The sequence below is a fragment of the Capra hircus genome, chromosome 11, assembly GCF_001704415.2.
Source record: "Capra hircus breed San Clemente chromosome 11, ASM170441v1, whole genome shotgun sequence".
In the NCBI taxonomy this organism is placed as follows: Eukaryota; Metazoa; Chordata; class Mammalia; order Artiodactyla; family Bovidae; genus Capra; species Capra hircus.
The window spans coordinates 18,829,694-18,848,241 of NC_030818.1; the positions used below are offsets into that span (position 1 = coordinate 18,829,694).

The window sequence follows — 18,548 nt, forward strand, 5'->3', positions numbered from 1 at the left end:
GTTAAGGTTTAAATCTGGGGGCGTCCCTGGTGGCTCAGTGGTAAAGAATCTGCCTGCAATGCAGGAGACCCAGGTTCAATCCCTGGGTTGGGAATATCCCCTGGAGGAGGGCGTGGCAACCCACTCTATTTCTCTTGCCTAGAGAGTCCCATGGACAGAGGAGCCTGGCGGGCTGCAGTCCATAGGGTCACACGAGTCAGACACGACTGAAGCAACTAAGCAGCAGCAAGGTTTAAATTTAGATGAAAAGATTTGTGTGTGGAAGGGAAATGTGTTCTATTTTTCCCAATAACGTGTACATTATTTACAGTATTGATGCTGAAAGGATATCCACATAAATGCAGTTATCCAACAAAAGTAGTCTCTGGTTCCCGTTTTACCAGTCCACACAGAACACTGATTAAACATTGCCACACTTTCGCCATCAGCATATCTGCTTCTTTAAATTTGATTATCTTTCAAATTCTGTGTTTAATTTAGACACATCTCAACTTTGTTTAGTTACATCACCACGCATGCTTTTCTTATTTACCTTAACATTTTTATCACTTATGTTACTCTTGTAATCCCTGTGTCATACCTTTTAAATTTCTTTAGAAGATTTCCGTTAAGCTAATAGCAGTTTCTTGTGCCACCCACCATTTCGTCTTCCCTCTTTCCCCCTCTTCTACAATAAGTTATGACTGACTCAGAGGACAGTTAACCATCCCTCCAGGTTCTGCCAACAGGGGAGAGTTTGAACATTTCAAATAGTGGATAAACATTAATCTAGATATTTCTTTGGCACATACATTTTTTGTCAATTAGCCAAGTATATCTAAATAGCTGAATATTTTTCAGCAATGGGGAAAAAGTATCTAGTTGAAACACTGGTTATTTCACTTTGTATTAGTTATTAGAAATATACCTCTTGAAGGTAAGCAGTCCTTTATGCTCCATATAGTACACAGTATTATGCAGTAACATCTGAAACTCATAACAGTAAACATGTGTGAATGTGCTTCTCATAGGCACACAGTAGGATCAAAATGCATAATGAAATTTGAGGTGTAAGCTTCCAGTTCTCACATTTGAATAATAAATAGTCATCAGTGGTTTGAAGTGACCAATAAGAACAGATTTCATGAGAAAGCACACTCCGTTTTATCCACATCTTAAATAGTAATTGTCAGTCTGCTCTTAGGCCCTAGACTGGAGTAACGTCAGAAACTATTTTTCAGAGTTGAGCTTTATTCTGTATATTAGTACCAAAACGTGAAGCTACATTCCAATAAGCATGATAAACATGAAATGGCACCATCTATCGTTTTTAACCATTGCTGATGCTGTGGTAGAACTGAGAACTTCACATCTGAGGAAGACTGGAAGGTGAAGGGAGGCGTTGAGGCGTCTGATGTGTTCTGGCCCCTTCATCTTTGGAGGAAACGTGCTGTCCATGTGTCTTCACAGGGGAGGAGCTCTGCACCGGCCTCAAGCGAGGCTGCACCTTGAACTGCGCCTTCGGCTTCCTAACCGACGCCCACGGCTGTGAGACCTGTCAGTGCCGCCCGCGCCCCAGGAAGTGCAGACCCACAGTCTGCGAAAAGCATTGTCCGTTCGGATACCTGTACGTATTTCTCAGTCAGAAGAGCTCTTCTCCGTTGTCTATAACTTGACGAAGTGTGTTATGTATTTTTGGAGGCTGTTTCTGGGTGTTTGTGAGCAAATCAGCGATGTACTGAAGTCCAAAGAGTCTATGCTTGTTTTGTTAGAGGAATCAGAAAGTGGGGAGAGGAGGTATGTCCAAGGATAGGAATCAGGTTTTACTCTTCTTGGAAGACGGGCCAGAGCCTTGTTATGACACTGCCCTTTGGGCCTGTTGGGTGAAATCTCCTCATAGGCAGGGCCTTCGGACACTGCCAAAGGGAGTGGACCTGTCGTGAGGTCCCAGAGATGTAAGCCCTTCAGCTTTGGACAGCTGTCCCAGCAACTGTTTTGTGATAACCTATTTAATCCATACCTTAGGATAAATCAGTAGCTCTCAAGCTGCTGATTTGCAATATGGAGCATCCTTACCTGCCTCCCTACCTTACCTTGATGCTTCTCTACAGTTTACACTATGCTTTTTTTCAGTAGCAGTAGATTTTATGAATTTCCTTGGAGATAAGAATTATGACTTACATTTTAAAATATTCTTGATTGACTCAGACCCCATGAACACTCAGATTATTCTCGGGGGAAAATAGATAGTTCACATTTGTTACTTTACTGTCTGTCTTAGCATCTCCTTCTGCGTGTGTCAAATTGGTTCCTTAAAAATAGCCTTTCAGAGTTTTTCTTTCTCATTCCCGCCTTGGTTCCTTCCATTTTAGTCTCTCTCCCTTTCCAATATGATATGTTTATATAATGCTGGTAGTATAAGGGACTTGGAGCCATCATCTCCTACCCAGTACCTAAATGGCATTGTTTTTATTCTTTCCCCTGGAAATTCATGTTTAACAGGGAGAGGGGAACCTTAATTTTAATTGGATAATTAAGTTGGAGACATTATTCTTTAAAATTCCCCAAGTTAACTAATACATCATCAGTATTCTTAATCCTAAAATATGAATGCAATACTAATAAAAGTAGAGTTATTAGCTTAATTGCTAATGCAGAGTAAAGGATTATTATCATAATAGTACCTACAACCTTTTGCTACAGTGTTATAACAGTTCAGAACCCAGGCTGCCCTCAAGTCCAAACTTCATTTTAGAGAGGAATCTCTTAGAGTATTGTAGATTCCACTTGGTATTCCTGTCATTAAACACATTCAAGGAGGACCAAGTTGAGTGCTGTAGGCAAATGAATGGCTAGCACATGTGTTTCAAGGACAGCCTCTGAAGGAGAAATCTTGGCCAGACACCACAGGGGAGTATTAGGTTAATGCTCATGTACACCTGCTGAGTGGATCATTACTGTGTTTATGCAGCAAATGCTTACACGAGGGAGGGGGGTGGAGAGAAGGAATGGAAGGGTGAATAAATGAGTGTGCAAACAAATCCATTAAAGACTTATTAAGGCTCAAAAATGGCCCAGTCCATGACATGAGTATGAACCATTCATTTCATTCACTGTTTGCATTATATTGACGTAAATATGTAAACCCTGGTGTTAGTTCTGATTTCACTTAGCAGATTGTAGTTTGTCACTTGGGCAGTCATATACCAACGTTTCCCACAGGGCTGTCTTCTTTTAGAATCTCTTAATTTGTCCAACATAAGAAAAAACAGGGTTCATTTATTTATTTGTTTTTAGTTGAGCACCACTGTTGCCACTTAGGGCTCCCTGGGATGAGACCTGAACGCAGCTAGACTTAACTCCTCCTCCTCTGTGCCCAGGAAGCCCAGCTAGGGCAAAGCGTGTGGAGGAGATGTTAAGTCTAAGAGAGGACCTGGAGCTGCAGATAGTGAACAGAAGGAAGAGGAGAGCAGATGAATGCCTTTTGTAAGAGAAGATCATTCTCCTTTTAGGGAAAACAAGGAATCGTTGCTAAGAATTTTTTGGTTCACTTGAACCATGGTGATATTTTAATAAGCACATATTTATTTAATATCATCTTCCTGATCAGCATAAAATTTAGGCACTCTAGTTTATTAAAGGGGAAAAAAAAATATTCATCCAGCCATTTTCCTTTATTCTCTGTGCTTCAGTCATGCCCCATAGGTGGAGCATTTTTCAATTTGTATTCTCTACTGATTAATGAAATAATTATCGGACATTGACTATAGAACTTCTCAGATGTTTCATTCTTCATCATGTCTGTGTGTCCTTTAGCTCTCCGTCTGTCAACTACAAGATTCTATAGATATCTCAAAAAAATGTTTACTGGTATCTGAAATTCCTTAAGAGAAGAAAGGAAGGCAGTGGCCCTAACAAAAGGAGGACTTCTGCCTTTAATGCTGGCCTACAACATTGACCAGCCATATGTCCTTCACCTTCTTATTCATGGAGTTCCACATTCATCTCTTTTTGTACTTGGTACCTCTTTTCCTAATCAAGTCAACAGTCATGTCATTGAGATTCTGATAGTCATATCCTAGAGACATTCAGTGCTTGGGCAATTCTAACCCTAGGCCATGAGTGGATGGTGGTCATGGCCCCAGGGAGCTAATTACACATCCCTCCAGGGGGTCGTGAGAGAAGAAGGTCAAGTCACTCTGCTTAATGACAGTACCACTTCCATGACCCTGGGGGTGAGCACTTGGATGTCATTTGAGACTTTAGGATTTTCTGACCTGACAAAATTTTAATCACCCAGGAAGAATAAGCATGGCTGTGACATCTGTCGCTGCAAGAAATGCCCAGAGCTCCGGTGCAGTAAGATCTGCTCCCTGGGTTTCCAGAAGGACAGTCACGGCTGTCTCATCTGCAAGTGCAGAGGTAAGTGCCAGAGCGTGCCCTTTCCCCAGAAACCAGGAAGAAGACAGCCTGTCAGGGAAACAGTTTCGCTAGTCATTGTCTGCTCTAGCAACACCATCACTCTCTAGGGAACCATCTCTTGCAACTCCGCGGACTGTAGCCCTCACTGCCCACCCCACTTGGTTGTAGAAAATCCCATGGATAGAGGAGCCTGGCAGGACAGGCTGAGTTGGACAGGCTGAGCGCATAAGAGAATGTAGAATGAAAGGAGGAAAATTCAGTCATAAGCCTTCCAGTAGGAGAGACGCGGATTTGTAAGGGGTTTTTTCTCCCATTTTTCAAAGTTGAGGGCGTATTTACATGAATTCTTTTCATGATCCTTTCCCGTATCACAAGCTGTGCTATGTAGACGGGATGTTTCGGTGACTGGGTAGCGTTGCCTGTAGAGACGCTGTGGGCTGTTTCTCCTGTGCAGTAGCTGCTTCTTTACCAGGCTGCCTTCTGTCTGTCCAGAGGTCTCTGCCTCCGCCGGGCCACCCGTCCTGTCAGGCACATGTCTGTCCATGGATGGCCACCATCATAAAAATGAGGAGAGCTGGCACGATGGGTGTCGGGAATGCTACTGTCACAGCGGACGGGAGATGTGCGCTCTGATCACCTGCCCCGTGCCTGCCTGTGGCAACCCCACCATTCACCCGGGACGGTGCTGCCCGTCATGCTCAGGTAAAGGCTGGCTGCTGTCGTTCGCTCCCTAGGCAAGCGACTTCCGCCTCCTAGGGCCTCATCACCTCTCTAACTCTGGGGGGAGTGCAGGGGACGACCCCTGGAACACACTTCAACTCTCTGGTTTTCATCAGCAGTAGCCACAAGCATCAACAGGGCATGATAGATGATTAGCCAGAAACCACTAGACTATTCTAGAGCTCTAAAAGCACTCCCCTAAATTTTGAAGGTTTGAACTCCGTTTTACTGATTGGTCTTTGAACTCCATTTGTATAAAGGTTTGTGGGCTTCAGTTCAGTTCAGTTCAGTTCAGTTGCTCAGTCGTGTCCGACTCTTTGCGACCCCATGAATCGCAGCACGCCAGGCCTCCCTGTCCATCACTCCCGGAGTTGACTCAGACTCATGTCCATCAAGTCAGTGATGCCATCCAGCCATCTTGTCCTCTGTTATCCCCTTCTCCTGCTCCCCCCAATCCCTCCCAGCATCAGACTTTTTTCCAGTGAGTCAACTCTTCTCATGAGGTGGCCAAAGTACTGGAGTTTCAGCTTTAGCATCCTTCCTTCCAAAGAAATCCCAGGACTGATCTCCTTCAGAATGGACTGGTTGGATCTCCTTGCAGTCCAAGGGACTCTCAAGAGTCTTCTCCAACACCACAGTTCAAAAGCATCAATTCTTCGGTGCTCAGCCTTCTTCACAGTCCAACTCTCACATCCATACATGACCACAGGAAAAACCATAGCCTTGACTAGACAGACCTTAGTCGGCAAAGTAATGTCTCTGCTTTTGAATATGCTATCTAGGTTGGTCATAACTTTTCTTCCAAGGAGTAAGCGTCTTTTAATTTCATGGCTGCATTCACCATCTGCAGTGATTTTGGAGCCCAAAAAAATAAAGTCTGACACCATTTCCACTGTTTCCCCATCTATTTCCCATGAAGTGATGGGACTGGATGCCATGATCTTCGTTTTCTGAATGTTGAGCTTTAGGCCAACTTTTTCACTCTCCTCTTTCACTTTCATCAAGAGGCTTTTTAGCTCCTCCTCACTTTCTGCCATAAGGGTGGTGTCATCTGCATATCTGAGGTTATTGATATTTCTCCCAGCAATCTTGATTCCAGTTTGTGTTTCTTGCGGTCCAGCGTTTCTCATGATGTACTCTGCATAGAAGTTAAATAAGCAGGGTGACAATATACAGCTGTGACGTACTCCTTTTCCTATTTGGAACCAATCTGTTGTTCCATGTCCAGTTCTAACTGTTGCTTCCTGACCTGCATACAGATTTCTCAAGAGGCAGGTCAGGTGGTCTGGTATTCCCATCTCTTTCAGAATTTTCCACAGTTTGTTGTGATCCACACAGTCCAAGGCTTTGGCAGAGTCAATAAAGCAGAAATAGATGTTTTTCTGGAACTCTCTTGCTTTTTCCATGATCCAGCGGATAGTGGCAATTTGATCTCTGGTTCTCCTGCCTTTTCTAAAACCAGCTTGAACGTCAGGGAGTTCACGGTTCACGTATTGCTAAAGCCTGGCTTGGAGAATTTTGAGCATTACTTTACTAGCATGTGAGATGAGTGCAATTGTGCAGTAGTTTGAGCGTTCTTTGGCATTGCCTTTCTTTGGAATTGGAATGAAAACTGACCTTTTCCAGTCCTGTGGCCACTGCTGAGTTTTCCAAATGTGCTGGCATATTGAGTGCAGCACTTTCACAGCATCATCTTTCAGGATTTGAAATAGCTCAATTGGAATTCCATCACCTCCACTAGTTTTGTTCGTAGTGACGCTTTCTAAGGCCCACTTGACTTCACATTCCAAGATGTCTGGTTCTAGATTAGTGATCACATCATCATGGCTATCTTGGTCTTGAAGATCTTTTTTGTACAGTTCTTCTTTGTATTCTTGCCACCTCTTCTTAATATCTTCTGCTTCTGTTAGGCCCATACCATTTCTGTCCTTTATCGAGCCCATCTTTGCATGAAATGTTCCCTTGGTATCTCTAATTTTCTTGAAGAGATCTCTAGTCTTTCCCAATCTGTTGTTTTCCTCTATTTCTTTGCATTGATCACTGAAGAAGGCTTTCTTATCTCTCCTTGCTATTCTTTGGAACTCTGCTTTTAGATGCCTATATCTTTCCTTTTCTCCTTTGCTTTTCACCTCTCTTCTCTTCACAGCTATTTGTAAGGCCTCCCCAGACAGCCATTTTGCTTCTTTTCCATGGGGATGGTCCTGATCCCTGTCTCCTGTACAGTGTCACGAACCTCCATCCATAGTTCATCAGGCAGTCTGTCTATCAGCTCTAGGCCCTTAAATCTGTTTCTCACTTCCACTGTATAATCATAAGGGATTTGATTTAGGTCATACCTGAATTGTCTAGCGGTTTTCCCTACTTTCTTCAATTTCAGTCTGAATTTGGTAATAAGGAGTTCATGATCTGAGCCACAGTCAGCTCCTGGTCTTGTTTTTGTTGACTGTATAGAGCTTCTCCATCTTTGGCTGCAAAGAATATAATCAGTCTGATTTCGGTGTTGACCATCTGGTGATGTCCATGTGTAGAGTCTTCTCCTATGTTGTTGGAAGAGGGTGTTTGCTATGACCAGTGCATTTTCTCGGCAAAACTCTATTAGTCTTTGCCCTGCTTCATTCCGCATTCCAAGGCCAAATTTGCCTGACTTAAAACTCCAGCCCTCCAGTTTATGGATAGTGTATTGAGGCTGAATGTGTTAGTTTATTGGAGGGGCTTGGTGTTGATTTTATTCCATGAAAGTTTCTTATTTATAAAGTAATAATTGAGAGGGAGAGAATTACTGAAGTCTGTGGCTATTGCTTTTTTTTATTCCTAACTGATAAGATATATGGCATTTTTGGCAAATGGAGATGTTTAAAGTGATCACATATCCAAAACATTTAAAATTATAATAATGCTCATCAAGATAAGTTAGTAGAACCGATTTATAATTCACAGTGCTCCAAATTATGGTTGTCCATAACAGTAATTATTACGATAATACCTCATCTAGTGCCTTACAAGCAAAGAGCTCAGCACGGTTTTATATTTATTAATTTTTCCACTAAGTGGAGGCCGCTGAGTTAGGGAAAAATCAACTCAGGCAGATTTTCAGACACAAAGATTAACTGTCTTAACCAAAGTAAAATAGTACATCAGCTGGCAGACCAGAGAGATATGAAGTCTCCTGAGTCTTGCATCGGATTTCTTTTAAAGTTGAAATGTACTGTTTGGAGTAGTGATGGTATTTCCCCTGGTCAGTCCTGGTTCTGTATCTCTCTCTGCCTGTGCAGTAGGTACACTCAAGAACCTGAGATCTGGGCCGTTGACAGCGAGGCAGGCTCAGCCTGGGAGGGAAGGTACCACACACTAGCACTTTGGTCTGCACCTGCTTTGCCTGCCAGGGTGGGAGTGGGCAGAGGGGCGCTGGAAGTCCTTTTCAGCCCTGAGATTCTACATACCTTGATAACTAAGGAAAGTTCTAGGCAGCCTTCCTGCCCCTTTACTAGTGGGCCAGATGACAAAGTTTCTTTTGTTTCCCCTGGTTAAGCCAGATGTGCTGTGTATCAAAACTTTCCTGGTTCATGTTTTGCTAGTTAACTATGAAAAACCAGCAGCGTCTACTGAAACAGAAGATAAATGAACAAATCTAATGAGACAGAACTGATTTGACTCTTAGGGGAAAGAAAACTCATTTATTCCAATGAAGACCCCCATGCTTTAGCTATGAGCATGAGAGTGTAGAGTGTGGCCTGCATCTGGGTCTTTGCTAAACTTGGTACTCAATGAAGAACTCTTAACTGGTGGAAATGCAAAGATATTACTGAGAACAGATGACTGACTTGAGCATGGAAAGTCAGTGAAACCAAATGTAGTTTTCTCTATTACAGAGAGATGAGAAGTTCTTATGCAAACATACACAGAATTATTGGTGTATAATTGTGGATGAGTGACTAGCTAGATATGCAATACAAAAACATATAGGTATTGACATATATAGATGTGTAGGTATGTTTTCTTCCAAAAATCTTTTGTAAGTTGCCATGTATGGCTCTTTCTGAATAGATACCCCAGCACTGATACATTCACAGACTCCTACTCCTACTTTAAAGAGTCTTTTCTTCTATCTTCTATTCAAAGATCAGCTATTTCTCCTTCTGAGATAAGTGAGCAACCTCTGAACTCTTACGATAGAAGATTCACTAGATGATACGGTTACTCAGATTCTTTTCCCCTATCTCTCTTACCTTCTACCTTTTACTTTTTTCTACCTTTGAGTTTTTCTATCACATCTGGTCACTCATGTTTTGCCTTGAGGCACATGGATGTATATAGCAAAGGAAATCACAGAGTAAGGCACCTGCAGACATATGTCATTTTTCGTCTGACCATTTTCCCTAGTCGTCCACGTTTAAAAGGGCAGCAATTCTCAACTGTCTGCAAGTCCTTTCCAAAGGGAGCCTCTCTCCAACATTAGTGCACTGATACTCTTTGGAACAATTTTATCTTTTCCTGTAAGCCATGAGAAATGTACTTTTATCTCATACCAGCCCAATTTTTATTCTAATTATCTTCCTCTCTACTTCCCTCATATACTAGAATGTCTGGCCCAGTTGTTTATGCACATAAGCATTGGCTGATGTCAGTTTTCTGTGGTATGTACACTTGGTCAAAGTTCCAGTCTTTACTAGCTCCCTGGAGACAAAGCTGTCTTAAAAGTTACCTTCTTAGCTGGACCGGAGCCCACACCACTTTATCTCCTCAGTATTGCTAACTCTCAGGCTGAACACTGCTTTGAAAGACACAGCCCATGAGTTCTTAGGAGATGTCAGCTCTGAGTATCTCTGCACAAACAGGGTAGTTCTTCTGGGGCCCGATTTCTGCTGAGCTCCAGGCATGAGCCCGCCGCAGTGTCTGCAGACGGCTGCTCCGCAGGGTTCCCCACTGTCAGCACCTTCTTGAAACGCCTGTTGTGTTTGGATGATATGAACACGGTTAATATCTTCATACTTCTCATTTCCCCAGCACAACTTGAGGGCAACTCCCAGTGCCTCTTGAGACATTTTCAGCATTAAATTCCCTCTCTATCATTATCATCTCACCAGGAGCTCCAAATCCCCCCTCCACTGGGGAAAAAGAGCTCATACTTGCCATCAACCTCTGAGCGTTTACCTCTCTTGATCATATCACCAAATGTTTAGTCTCAGGTGAGGTTTCACGCTGTAAATTCTGAGAAAGCATTCCTGCTCACTGGGCTGACAGCTGGTCTATAGTGGGGTATGTCCTGCTTAACAGCAGGACTTATTTCTGAGCCTAAAAGGACTCAGGGCCCCAGAGATAATGAAGAGGATGAAGCACAAATCAGTTGGCAATTCTGTTTAATCTGTAGGCATATTCGTGATGAAAAGAAGCATAAACTTAGGTTCAAATGCCTTGTCTCCCCTTAATATTCTGAGTTCTCAGTTTTGTCATAAGTAAAATAGGATAACAGTACCTGTTCACACAGCTAGTGTAAGGGATAAACGAAGTAACACATGTAAAGTGCTAAACATGGAAACCGGACCATAGTGAGCATTCAGTTAGTGAGAGATATTTATTCTAGACAAGCCTACTCATTCACAGACATCCCCTAAGAGGCTCCTGTTTCCTTCAACAGTGAGAGTCCCTGTAATTTAATTGTCTCGACAGATTCTGTCATTCCATGTTGACAGGGTTGAACCATTTCTGAAGAATAGCCCTTCTGCCTTATATTTCTGTGCATGGAATGTTTTCTCCCCTATCTTCTGGGTAGGAGCCACCAGTTCGTCTCCTCTGTCCCTCAAAGCCCACAGCACCAGGCTCTTCCCAAGCTGGTGAGACTGCAGCCGGGTCATTCCCTGTGTTTGGATCTTCTCGTTCCGCAGATGACTTCGTGGTGCAGAAGCCAGAGCTCAGCACGCCCTCCATTTGCCACGCCCCTGGGGGAGAGTACTTTGTGGAGGGGGAAACGTGGCACATTGACACCTGCACCCAGTGCACTTGCCACAGCGGGCGGGTGCTGTGTGAGACGGAGGTGTGCCCGCCGCTGCTCTGCCAGAACCCCACACGCACCCAGGACTCCTGCTGCCCACAGTGCCCAGGTAACCAGCGCTGCGTCTTGGGGAGGCCCTGGGCAGGGAGGGCCGGGGCTACAGCCCGAGCCTCGCCATCCTGCAAGACCAGTGGGCCGGGTGGAGCCCCATGGGGTAATGTGCCAGGCCCAGTCACCAGCATCCCAGACAGGAGTGACCCAGGCAGCCGGCTTCCTAAATCCACTCCCTTCTGTCGATCACCTGTTTATGCCATCAGTATGCTTTGCACCAGAGGTGACTTTAAACAGTAACAGAAAATTGTTTCTTTCTACCTTTTTTTTTCCCTTAACCCTAAATCGCAGACTCAAGAGAGTCCTGAGGCACCAAATTATTCCAAATGACTTTGCTATTGTGAAAAGTCATCTTTGTCATTACGAAATGTGAAGAGCGATTATTGATAAAAGAATGTAAATCAAATTTTTTGAAAAATGTAAGATATATGTGTTTGATGAAGATACTTTGTTAAACAGAAGAATTGCTAAAACAGGCATAACACCCACATTTTCAAATCTGCAGTGATGAAGAGCCGAAAGGATTCAACGACCAGCGCTGCATATGCACAAAGAGCACTATTGTTTTCTTTTTTTTTCCAGTCCTCAGATAATCTGCCCTTAGCAGATGAATTTATAGTCATGTAACAAATACAATGAAATGTTGTCAGGCTTTTTAAACATAAGTTGCTGATCTTGCAACTAAGGTAGCAATTCTAATTAATACCAGAATATATAACTTTTTTCCAGAAGGTACTTAGTTTGTATATGTATCATTACCAAGTAGCTAGCACACTAGTGTTGCTTTGCTGTTGCTCAGCCTTTTATCTTTTCAACTTAAATCCATAATCATTTATTTTCTAAATGTATATTCTTAGAGCATTTCTGCTCCGTAAAACATACACCCTTGGATTTGATTAATTTGTTTACATTGGATTGTTTAGCCAACCAACTGGAATCTATTATTCTGTCATTATATAACCAGCATAGTTGATGTCCAAAATCTTCCTGGGTTCACACTGATGATATTTTTAATTGCATCAGATGAAATTGTAGGGATAGCCACATTTTTGCTGTTGTCATCATGCCTTGCTGCTTAGGTAGTGTCTTAGTACCGAGTCTTTGGTGTAATTTTCAACCATGTTAAGCTGAAAAACTTAGTTAGTGTGACATCTTTTCTAGTATAATAGTTCAGATGTGTTATGTTGTTAGGACATACCCTGGAAATGACAGTGTTAGTCGCTTAGTCGTGTCCAACTCTTTGAGACCCCATGGACTTAGCCCACCAGGTTCTTCTGTCCATGGAATTCTCCAGGCAAGAATAGTGGAGTAGGTAGCCATTCCCTTCTCCAGGGGTTCTTCCTGACCTAGGGATCAAACTTGGGTCTCCTGCATTGCAGGCGGATTGTTTACCCTATATACCCTAGTCTCTGCTATATTATATAACATAACTCTTTTACTTGGATACAAAGCCTGCTAATGTTTCTGTGTTAATGTATGACCATGACTATTTCCATCCTCCTGATGAAAACTACTTTGAGTGGTCTTTTCAATGGTAATCATGAAGTTAAATCCATTTATAGCTTCATTTTACAAGTGCTTAGGGACTGCCTGAATTGAGCCATGGGGATCCTGGGGTTGATGAGAACAGACACGACTCCTGTCTTATGAAGCAATAATCCAGAAGAGCTGAACGGTCTAGTATTCCACCTTTAAGTAAATCACGACAGAGTGAGAGGAGTGCCTGGAAAGGAAAGCATTTGAAAAAAAGCACATATAGGAACTACCCTGGTGATCCAGTGGCCAAGACTCCATGCTCCGAATGCAGGGGGCCCAGGTTCCTCCCCGGTCAGCGAACTAGCTCCCAGATGCCGCAGCTACTTTCAAGTGTAGCCAAATAAAGAAATATTTTTTAAAAAATGAGTTTAAAAAGCACATATAACCTAGGAAGCTTTAGCTAAAGTGAGAAGTACCTCAGTTGCTGCCCATCTTGGGATCTGAGAAGAAATACAGAGGTTGGTTTAGGGGACAGGACATCTCGACGACCGCTGGCCCAGATTTAACCTCTGACTGGACTCAGAGGTTCAGCCCAGGCAAAGAACAAGAGGTCCCTAGAAATGGGACTCCTTTGTGTGCTAAGGACTGATTTCTTAGAGCCAGGCCTCAAGGTCAGTGCACATGAGCAGAGGCCCTGCCAATTCTACCAGGAAATGGGAAGAAGCACCCCCTGTACACCTGGCTTTGACCTCTCCTTTATTAATGTATGTCTAGGTGACTCTTCCTTTCATTGCATATGACTTGAGGGATACTTCAATGATAGCCTTTATCATGAATGTTAAGACTTTGTTTCCTAGCTCAGTATTCCAAAGGCTACACTTACGTCTGTGAATAAGCATGTCCCTGGAATGATCTTATATTTTAAAATCAGTCACCTACCCCATCATTGATCTTTCAGAACTTTCCATTCATAGTTGTGTTGCAGTGATAAAAAGTCTTAAAATTCAAACCATCGCTTTCTTCACCTCCCAGTGAAGGTCGACAGCAGCACTGATAAATGGAGTACTTCACATCTAGAAGAATGCCATCTCTCATCTTAGGATCATGTCCTGCTGAGTCACTTCAGTTGTGTCCAACTGTTTGCGACCATGTGGACTGTAGCCCTCCAGGCTCCTCTCTCCATGGGATTCTCTGGGCAAGAATACTGCAGGGGGTTGCCATACCCTCCTCCAGGGGATCTTCCTGACTCAAGAGATCAAACCTCATCTCTAACGTCTCCTGCATTGGCAAGTGGATTCTTTACCACTACTGCCACCTGGGAAGCCCAGTCTTAGGATACTTGTATTGTAATATTGCCCCCAAAATGATAGATAGGTAATAAAACTAGAAGAATTGCATCCCTGTAGTGATTGGGTCACCTCGGATGCTTTGTCGGTCCCTCTGTCCTTAACTTACACTCTCATCTGGCCTGGTTTAGAACAAGGTCTAGAAGTGGACTCATGAAGAAAGATTGAGCATCCCTGTAGGTGACGATAAAGGGAGAAAATAGAAGAGCACTTCTTTCTTTTTCATGCTTTTAAAATTCTCTTTCATTTTTGATATTTTAAAGTTGCAGAGAAGCATAGCACAGAAGAGAGAGGGAGCTGGAATAGAAATGAAAAGAATGAATGAACGCCAGTGAAAGAACTGGTGAAAAACAGAATAAGTTAACACACTATTGACTGGGGGATTTTTATAGAAACTAACGCCTATGGCCAGCAATTTGTTATGTAAGTGAATATTGAAACATCTCCAGTCAATAATATTTGGGTCACAGAAAACATACTTATATGTCTGTAGTCAGTAAATTGTTAATATTTGGAATCAGAGGTATAAGGAGGGGTTCTCCTTTCTTCTAAAAATGGAAAGATGCCCAACAAAGGAAGATACCGTGGGCAAGATACCAGATGACAGCTTCATCAGGGTTCACTTAGTCTCCTGCCCTTGGGGCAGACGCTTCATCTCAGCTGCAGGTCTCACTCCAGCTCTGCGGGCACACCCCTGTGTCCCCTGAGGTCCCCTCCAGACTGTAGGATATTCGTTTCAGCTGCTAGTTCATGATTTCATCACTGCTTCCTCTTCTGAGTTTTCAGATACCAGGTTGGGTGTTGCTTGCAAGAGCTAAGCTGTCATAACCCACAGAAACCTCATGCCCACCTGCAGAACCTCATGTAGGCTAGTGTGAGTTGCCCTGATTGCCAGCCAAATCAAAATTTAACGTCAGTCAGTCTCTTAAAAAGAACTTAGCCCTCAACATGGATGACCCAGAAAAGGTCCCTGAGAAAGCAGTCCCATCTTCCCATCTTTAACTCACATGCATGTGATCCAGTTTTCCTAAAACTGAATCTGGAGCACTTTTGCAGCAGTGGAAACCAGTGGCTGTTCTTTCTCTGTCACTGCCTTCAGGACTGACAGTAGGAGATACAGTTACACAATTTGGTCTCAGAGCCCAAAACAAAGCAGCTACCTCACTTCTCATAGAGACTCTCCTTGTCCAGCCAAACTTGTTGCTGGAGAGTGTATTCATGAGGGGGACAGAAAGTGGAACACTGAGAGCTTCTACAAGACTGTGATCACTACATGTTTATTACAGAGCAGACTTAATAAAGTTGATTCTGAGAAGAACAGATGATACTTCTGTCCCTGTGTCCACTGAGAAAATGGGATTGCTGGGTGGGACCATCTTGTCTCGTCTAGACTCTCAAGTGCAGAAGTGGTTAGAAGTGCTCTCTTGTCGGTGACATTACTCAACCAGGAACCTCACCATGTACTTTGCTTTGTTATAGCCCATCAGCTGTCTGCTTGAGTTAACAGTTCTCAAGTCATTTCAGTGAATGCTGAGACCCAAAGAGATATCCGGGGTTTTCTGGCAACGTTCTTTTCTGTTAAGTTGTTGCAAGATTTTGAGACCCTCTGGTCTGTCTGTACGTAGGGAAAACATACAAGACTTGCAGCTAGTTTCTCTGTAGGTACGTCCTCAGGAGTTACTACATTCCACATCACCTTTTAGCCATTTATGTGAATGCCAGAACACTGAACTGTCACATGAGGTTTAGAAGTCTGTTTGGGTGTTGGTTGGCTAGGACTGCATGGGGCTGCAAATAGGAGAAAACCCAGCTCAGTTTTTAAACAAGTAGAGGTTTCTTTTCCATGCATTATGGGAAGCTTGGAGCCAGATGTTGACTGCATTGATTTAGTATCTTAGTGATAGCAAGGCCTCTCTTTTACAGGTATGAGAAGGATATTACAGCTACAGGCCACAGGCTCATAGTCAAGGCTGGAAGGTTAAGGGTCGCTTTACGTCTGCCCTTCTTTTAAGGAAGGGGCAGCTGGGACTTCCCTCGTGGTCCATTGGTTAAGACCCCACTCCCACTGCAGGGGGGTTCAGGTTCAGTCCTTGGTCGAGGAACTAAGATCTCACATACCACATGATGTGGCCACAAACACAAAAATAAAAATATTTAAGAAAAAGGGGGACGCGAAAGCTTCCCCAGGTCCCCTGATTACCAGTAAATCCATTAGCCACAGCTTAGTGACATAGCTGCCCCTAGTTGTGCGGGAGGCTAGAAAAGGAAGGAGCAGATTGTTCCACCTGACGTATCAACCTTGTGGTCCAAGTCCTCAGCCACCCCACCTCCCATCCCCCAAATCAGATTTTGTTATGCTAAGGAGAAAAGAGAGCATGGATGTTGTGCAAACAACTAACAGATCTCTGAAACAGACCTTTTGTGTCTGTTGTTTTGCTTAAAAACCCCAGACCTGGTCCGAGTCAGACACGCTCTTTCGTTCCTGAGTCTGTTTTAAGGAGACAGACGAATACCTGGTGGGCGAGCGCGCTTTGTGTGGGGCAGAGTGAAGCTCTCTGTGTTGCACAGTGGGTGCCCTGCAGCATCTTCTTTCCCCTACTGACCTTCTGTTCACTTTTGCAGATGAACCTCTCCAGCCTTCCTCATCCCACAATGACAGTGTGCCTAGTTACTGCAAAAACGATGAAGGCGATATATTCCTGGCAGCTGAGTCCTGGAAACCCGACGTGTGTACCAGCTGCGTGTGCCTGGATAGCGTCATTAGCTGTTACTCTGAGTCTTGCCCTTCTGTATCCTGTGAAAGACCTGTGTTGAGAAAAGGCCAATGTTGTCCCTACTGCATAGGTAAGACCAAGAAAAAAAGTCCTTTCTCTTGCCCAGAGACCACTAATTCTCTATTGACAGCTATATGCGTAGATCAGTTAGTAATTGTGAAATCCGTTTTTCTGGTTGACACACCACACAGACCCAGTGTAGGTCACAACAGGAGGAGCAAAGATGTGAAAGATGTATTCCCGAGGTAAAACGTGTGGAGAGTACAGAAATGCTTTCTGAGGGTATCATAGTGTTATAGTGCTGTCAGGTTCTTCTGGGCTCCTTTGGCTTTTGGGGATTTTCAGTATTAGAGTTAGAACTCTCTTCCTTCACCCTATTATTGACTGTGGTCTTTTTGTCCACACAGAACCACCGTGTCTCGTATCAGAGTACACTTAGTGCCTGAAGCTTGCCACTACCTTAAGATCAGCCAAATACCAGATACTGATTTAATCTCCCAGTTCTCCCTGTCTGCTAACACTTAACTGATCCTATTTAGACCGTGCGGTTGTCCGTGTTGAGGGCTTCGGGACCCAGAATGAGGCCTATGTCACTGTCAGAGCCCTCTCCTTCATGTGACCCACGGGGATGCGTCTTACGATCAGAGGACATACGTATATTAGCCCCTGACATCTATACCAAAACTGGTCCTATGCACGCAAGCCAGATGCTGTTCTGGAGTCCCGAAGGTGAGGCTCAGACAGCTGGCAGCTCTGATACAAGCACAGTCCCTCCCAAGGCTCTCGCGCTCTCTGATTGCTTCTGTCTCAAGTAAAACTCATAAAGTCAAGTGAAAGACAATGACGTATCTCAGTCCAGTTGTGAACCTATAATCAAAGTTAGCAGGTGAAAAATTAGGCAAGCTGTATTAATGGCAGGCATCATGCGTTTATTGTTGAAGATATTTGCATGCTTTCTAGATGCAAGTCGGTGCCTATATGTGGTAAATGCGTGAGGAGGAGCAAAAATCCTCTGTCCACAGGACTTTGTAGCAGCCTGTGTAGATGAGTCAGTAAATGGAGCTCAGGTGCCCTCCGGCCACCACTCAAGCTTCTCAGGATAGCTCCTCTGGCCACTCTGTGGGGTCACTCCCTTTGAACGCTTATTCTGCACATTAGTATACAAGAGATGGAAAGATTTTAAAACACAGTTTCTGGTCTCAGGAATTTTACAGAGCTTGATTTTCTCAGTGTCATGGTTAGGGAATGTGTGGAAATGGATTCTCTTCTTTTCATAGGGTGACTGTCTATCCAGTTTATTCTTTAAACTGTGCTTTTGTGAGGGAAGTGGGGACTGTTCATAATTTTGATGGGACCATGGCTCTAGACCAGCAGTGTCCCAAGCCAGTGGAGACCTATGGTTGCCCCACCTCTTAGTGACAGGGATGTTAGATCTGCTATAATACCTATAAGCTTTGTAGCTTGTAAGCAGATGCCAAAAATGTATCAAGGCATCCATCCAGCTTACTGCTATATATCTTCTCAGAGAGTTGACTGGCATTCATCTTGTTAAAAATGGCATAGCTTTTGATAAGATCTGAATGAAAAGTGTAACCAGGTCACTATTTCAGACCAGGGCATTGGTAGAGGGGGCGGAAATGTACAGCCAGGACCAACATATTGAAATACCAAAACTTCTGTCCTAAGGAGACAATTTATAAATCAACCAGGAGTACTTGGATCATAGTTGGA

The 18,548-nt window shown here is 43.6% G+C and overlaps 1 protein-coding gene across 1 annotated transcript in view; it reads left to right on the plus strand.

The window, feature by feature from the left end:
* CRIM1 (cysteine rich transmembrane BMP regulator 1) overlaps window positions 1-18,548 on the plus strand; it is a 210,651-nt gene that overhangs the window by 158,927 nt on the left and 33,176 nt on the right. The window contains exons 9-13 of the mRNA XM_018055113.1: window positions 1,450-1,606; window positions 4,280-4,401; window positions 4,894-5,103; window positions 11,004-11,219; window positions 16,666-16,887. Of these exons, the coding sequence (XP_017910602.1) occupies window positions 1,450-1,606; window positions 4,280-4,401; window positions 4,894-5,103; window positions 11,004-11,219; window positions 16,666-16,887 (927 nt within the window). The remainder of the gene's footprint in view (window positions 1-1,449; window positions 1,607-4,279; window positions 4,402-4,893; window positions 5,104-11,003; window positions 11,220-16,665; window positions 16,888-18,548) is intronic.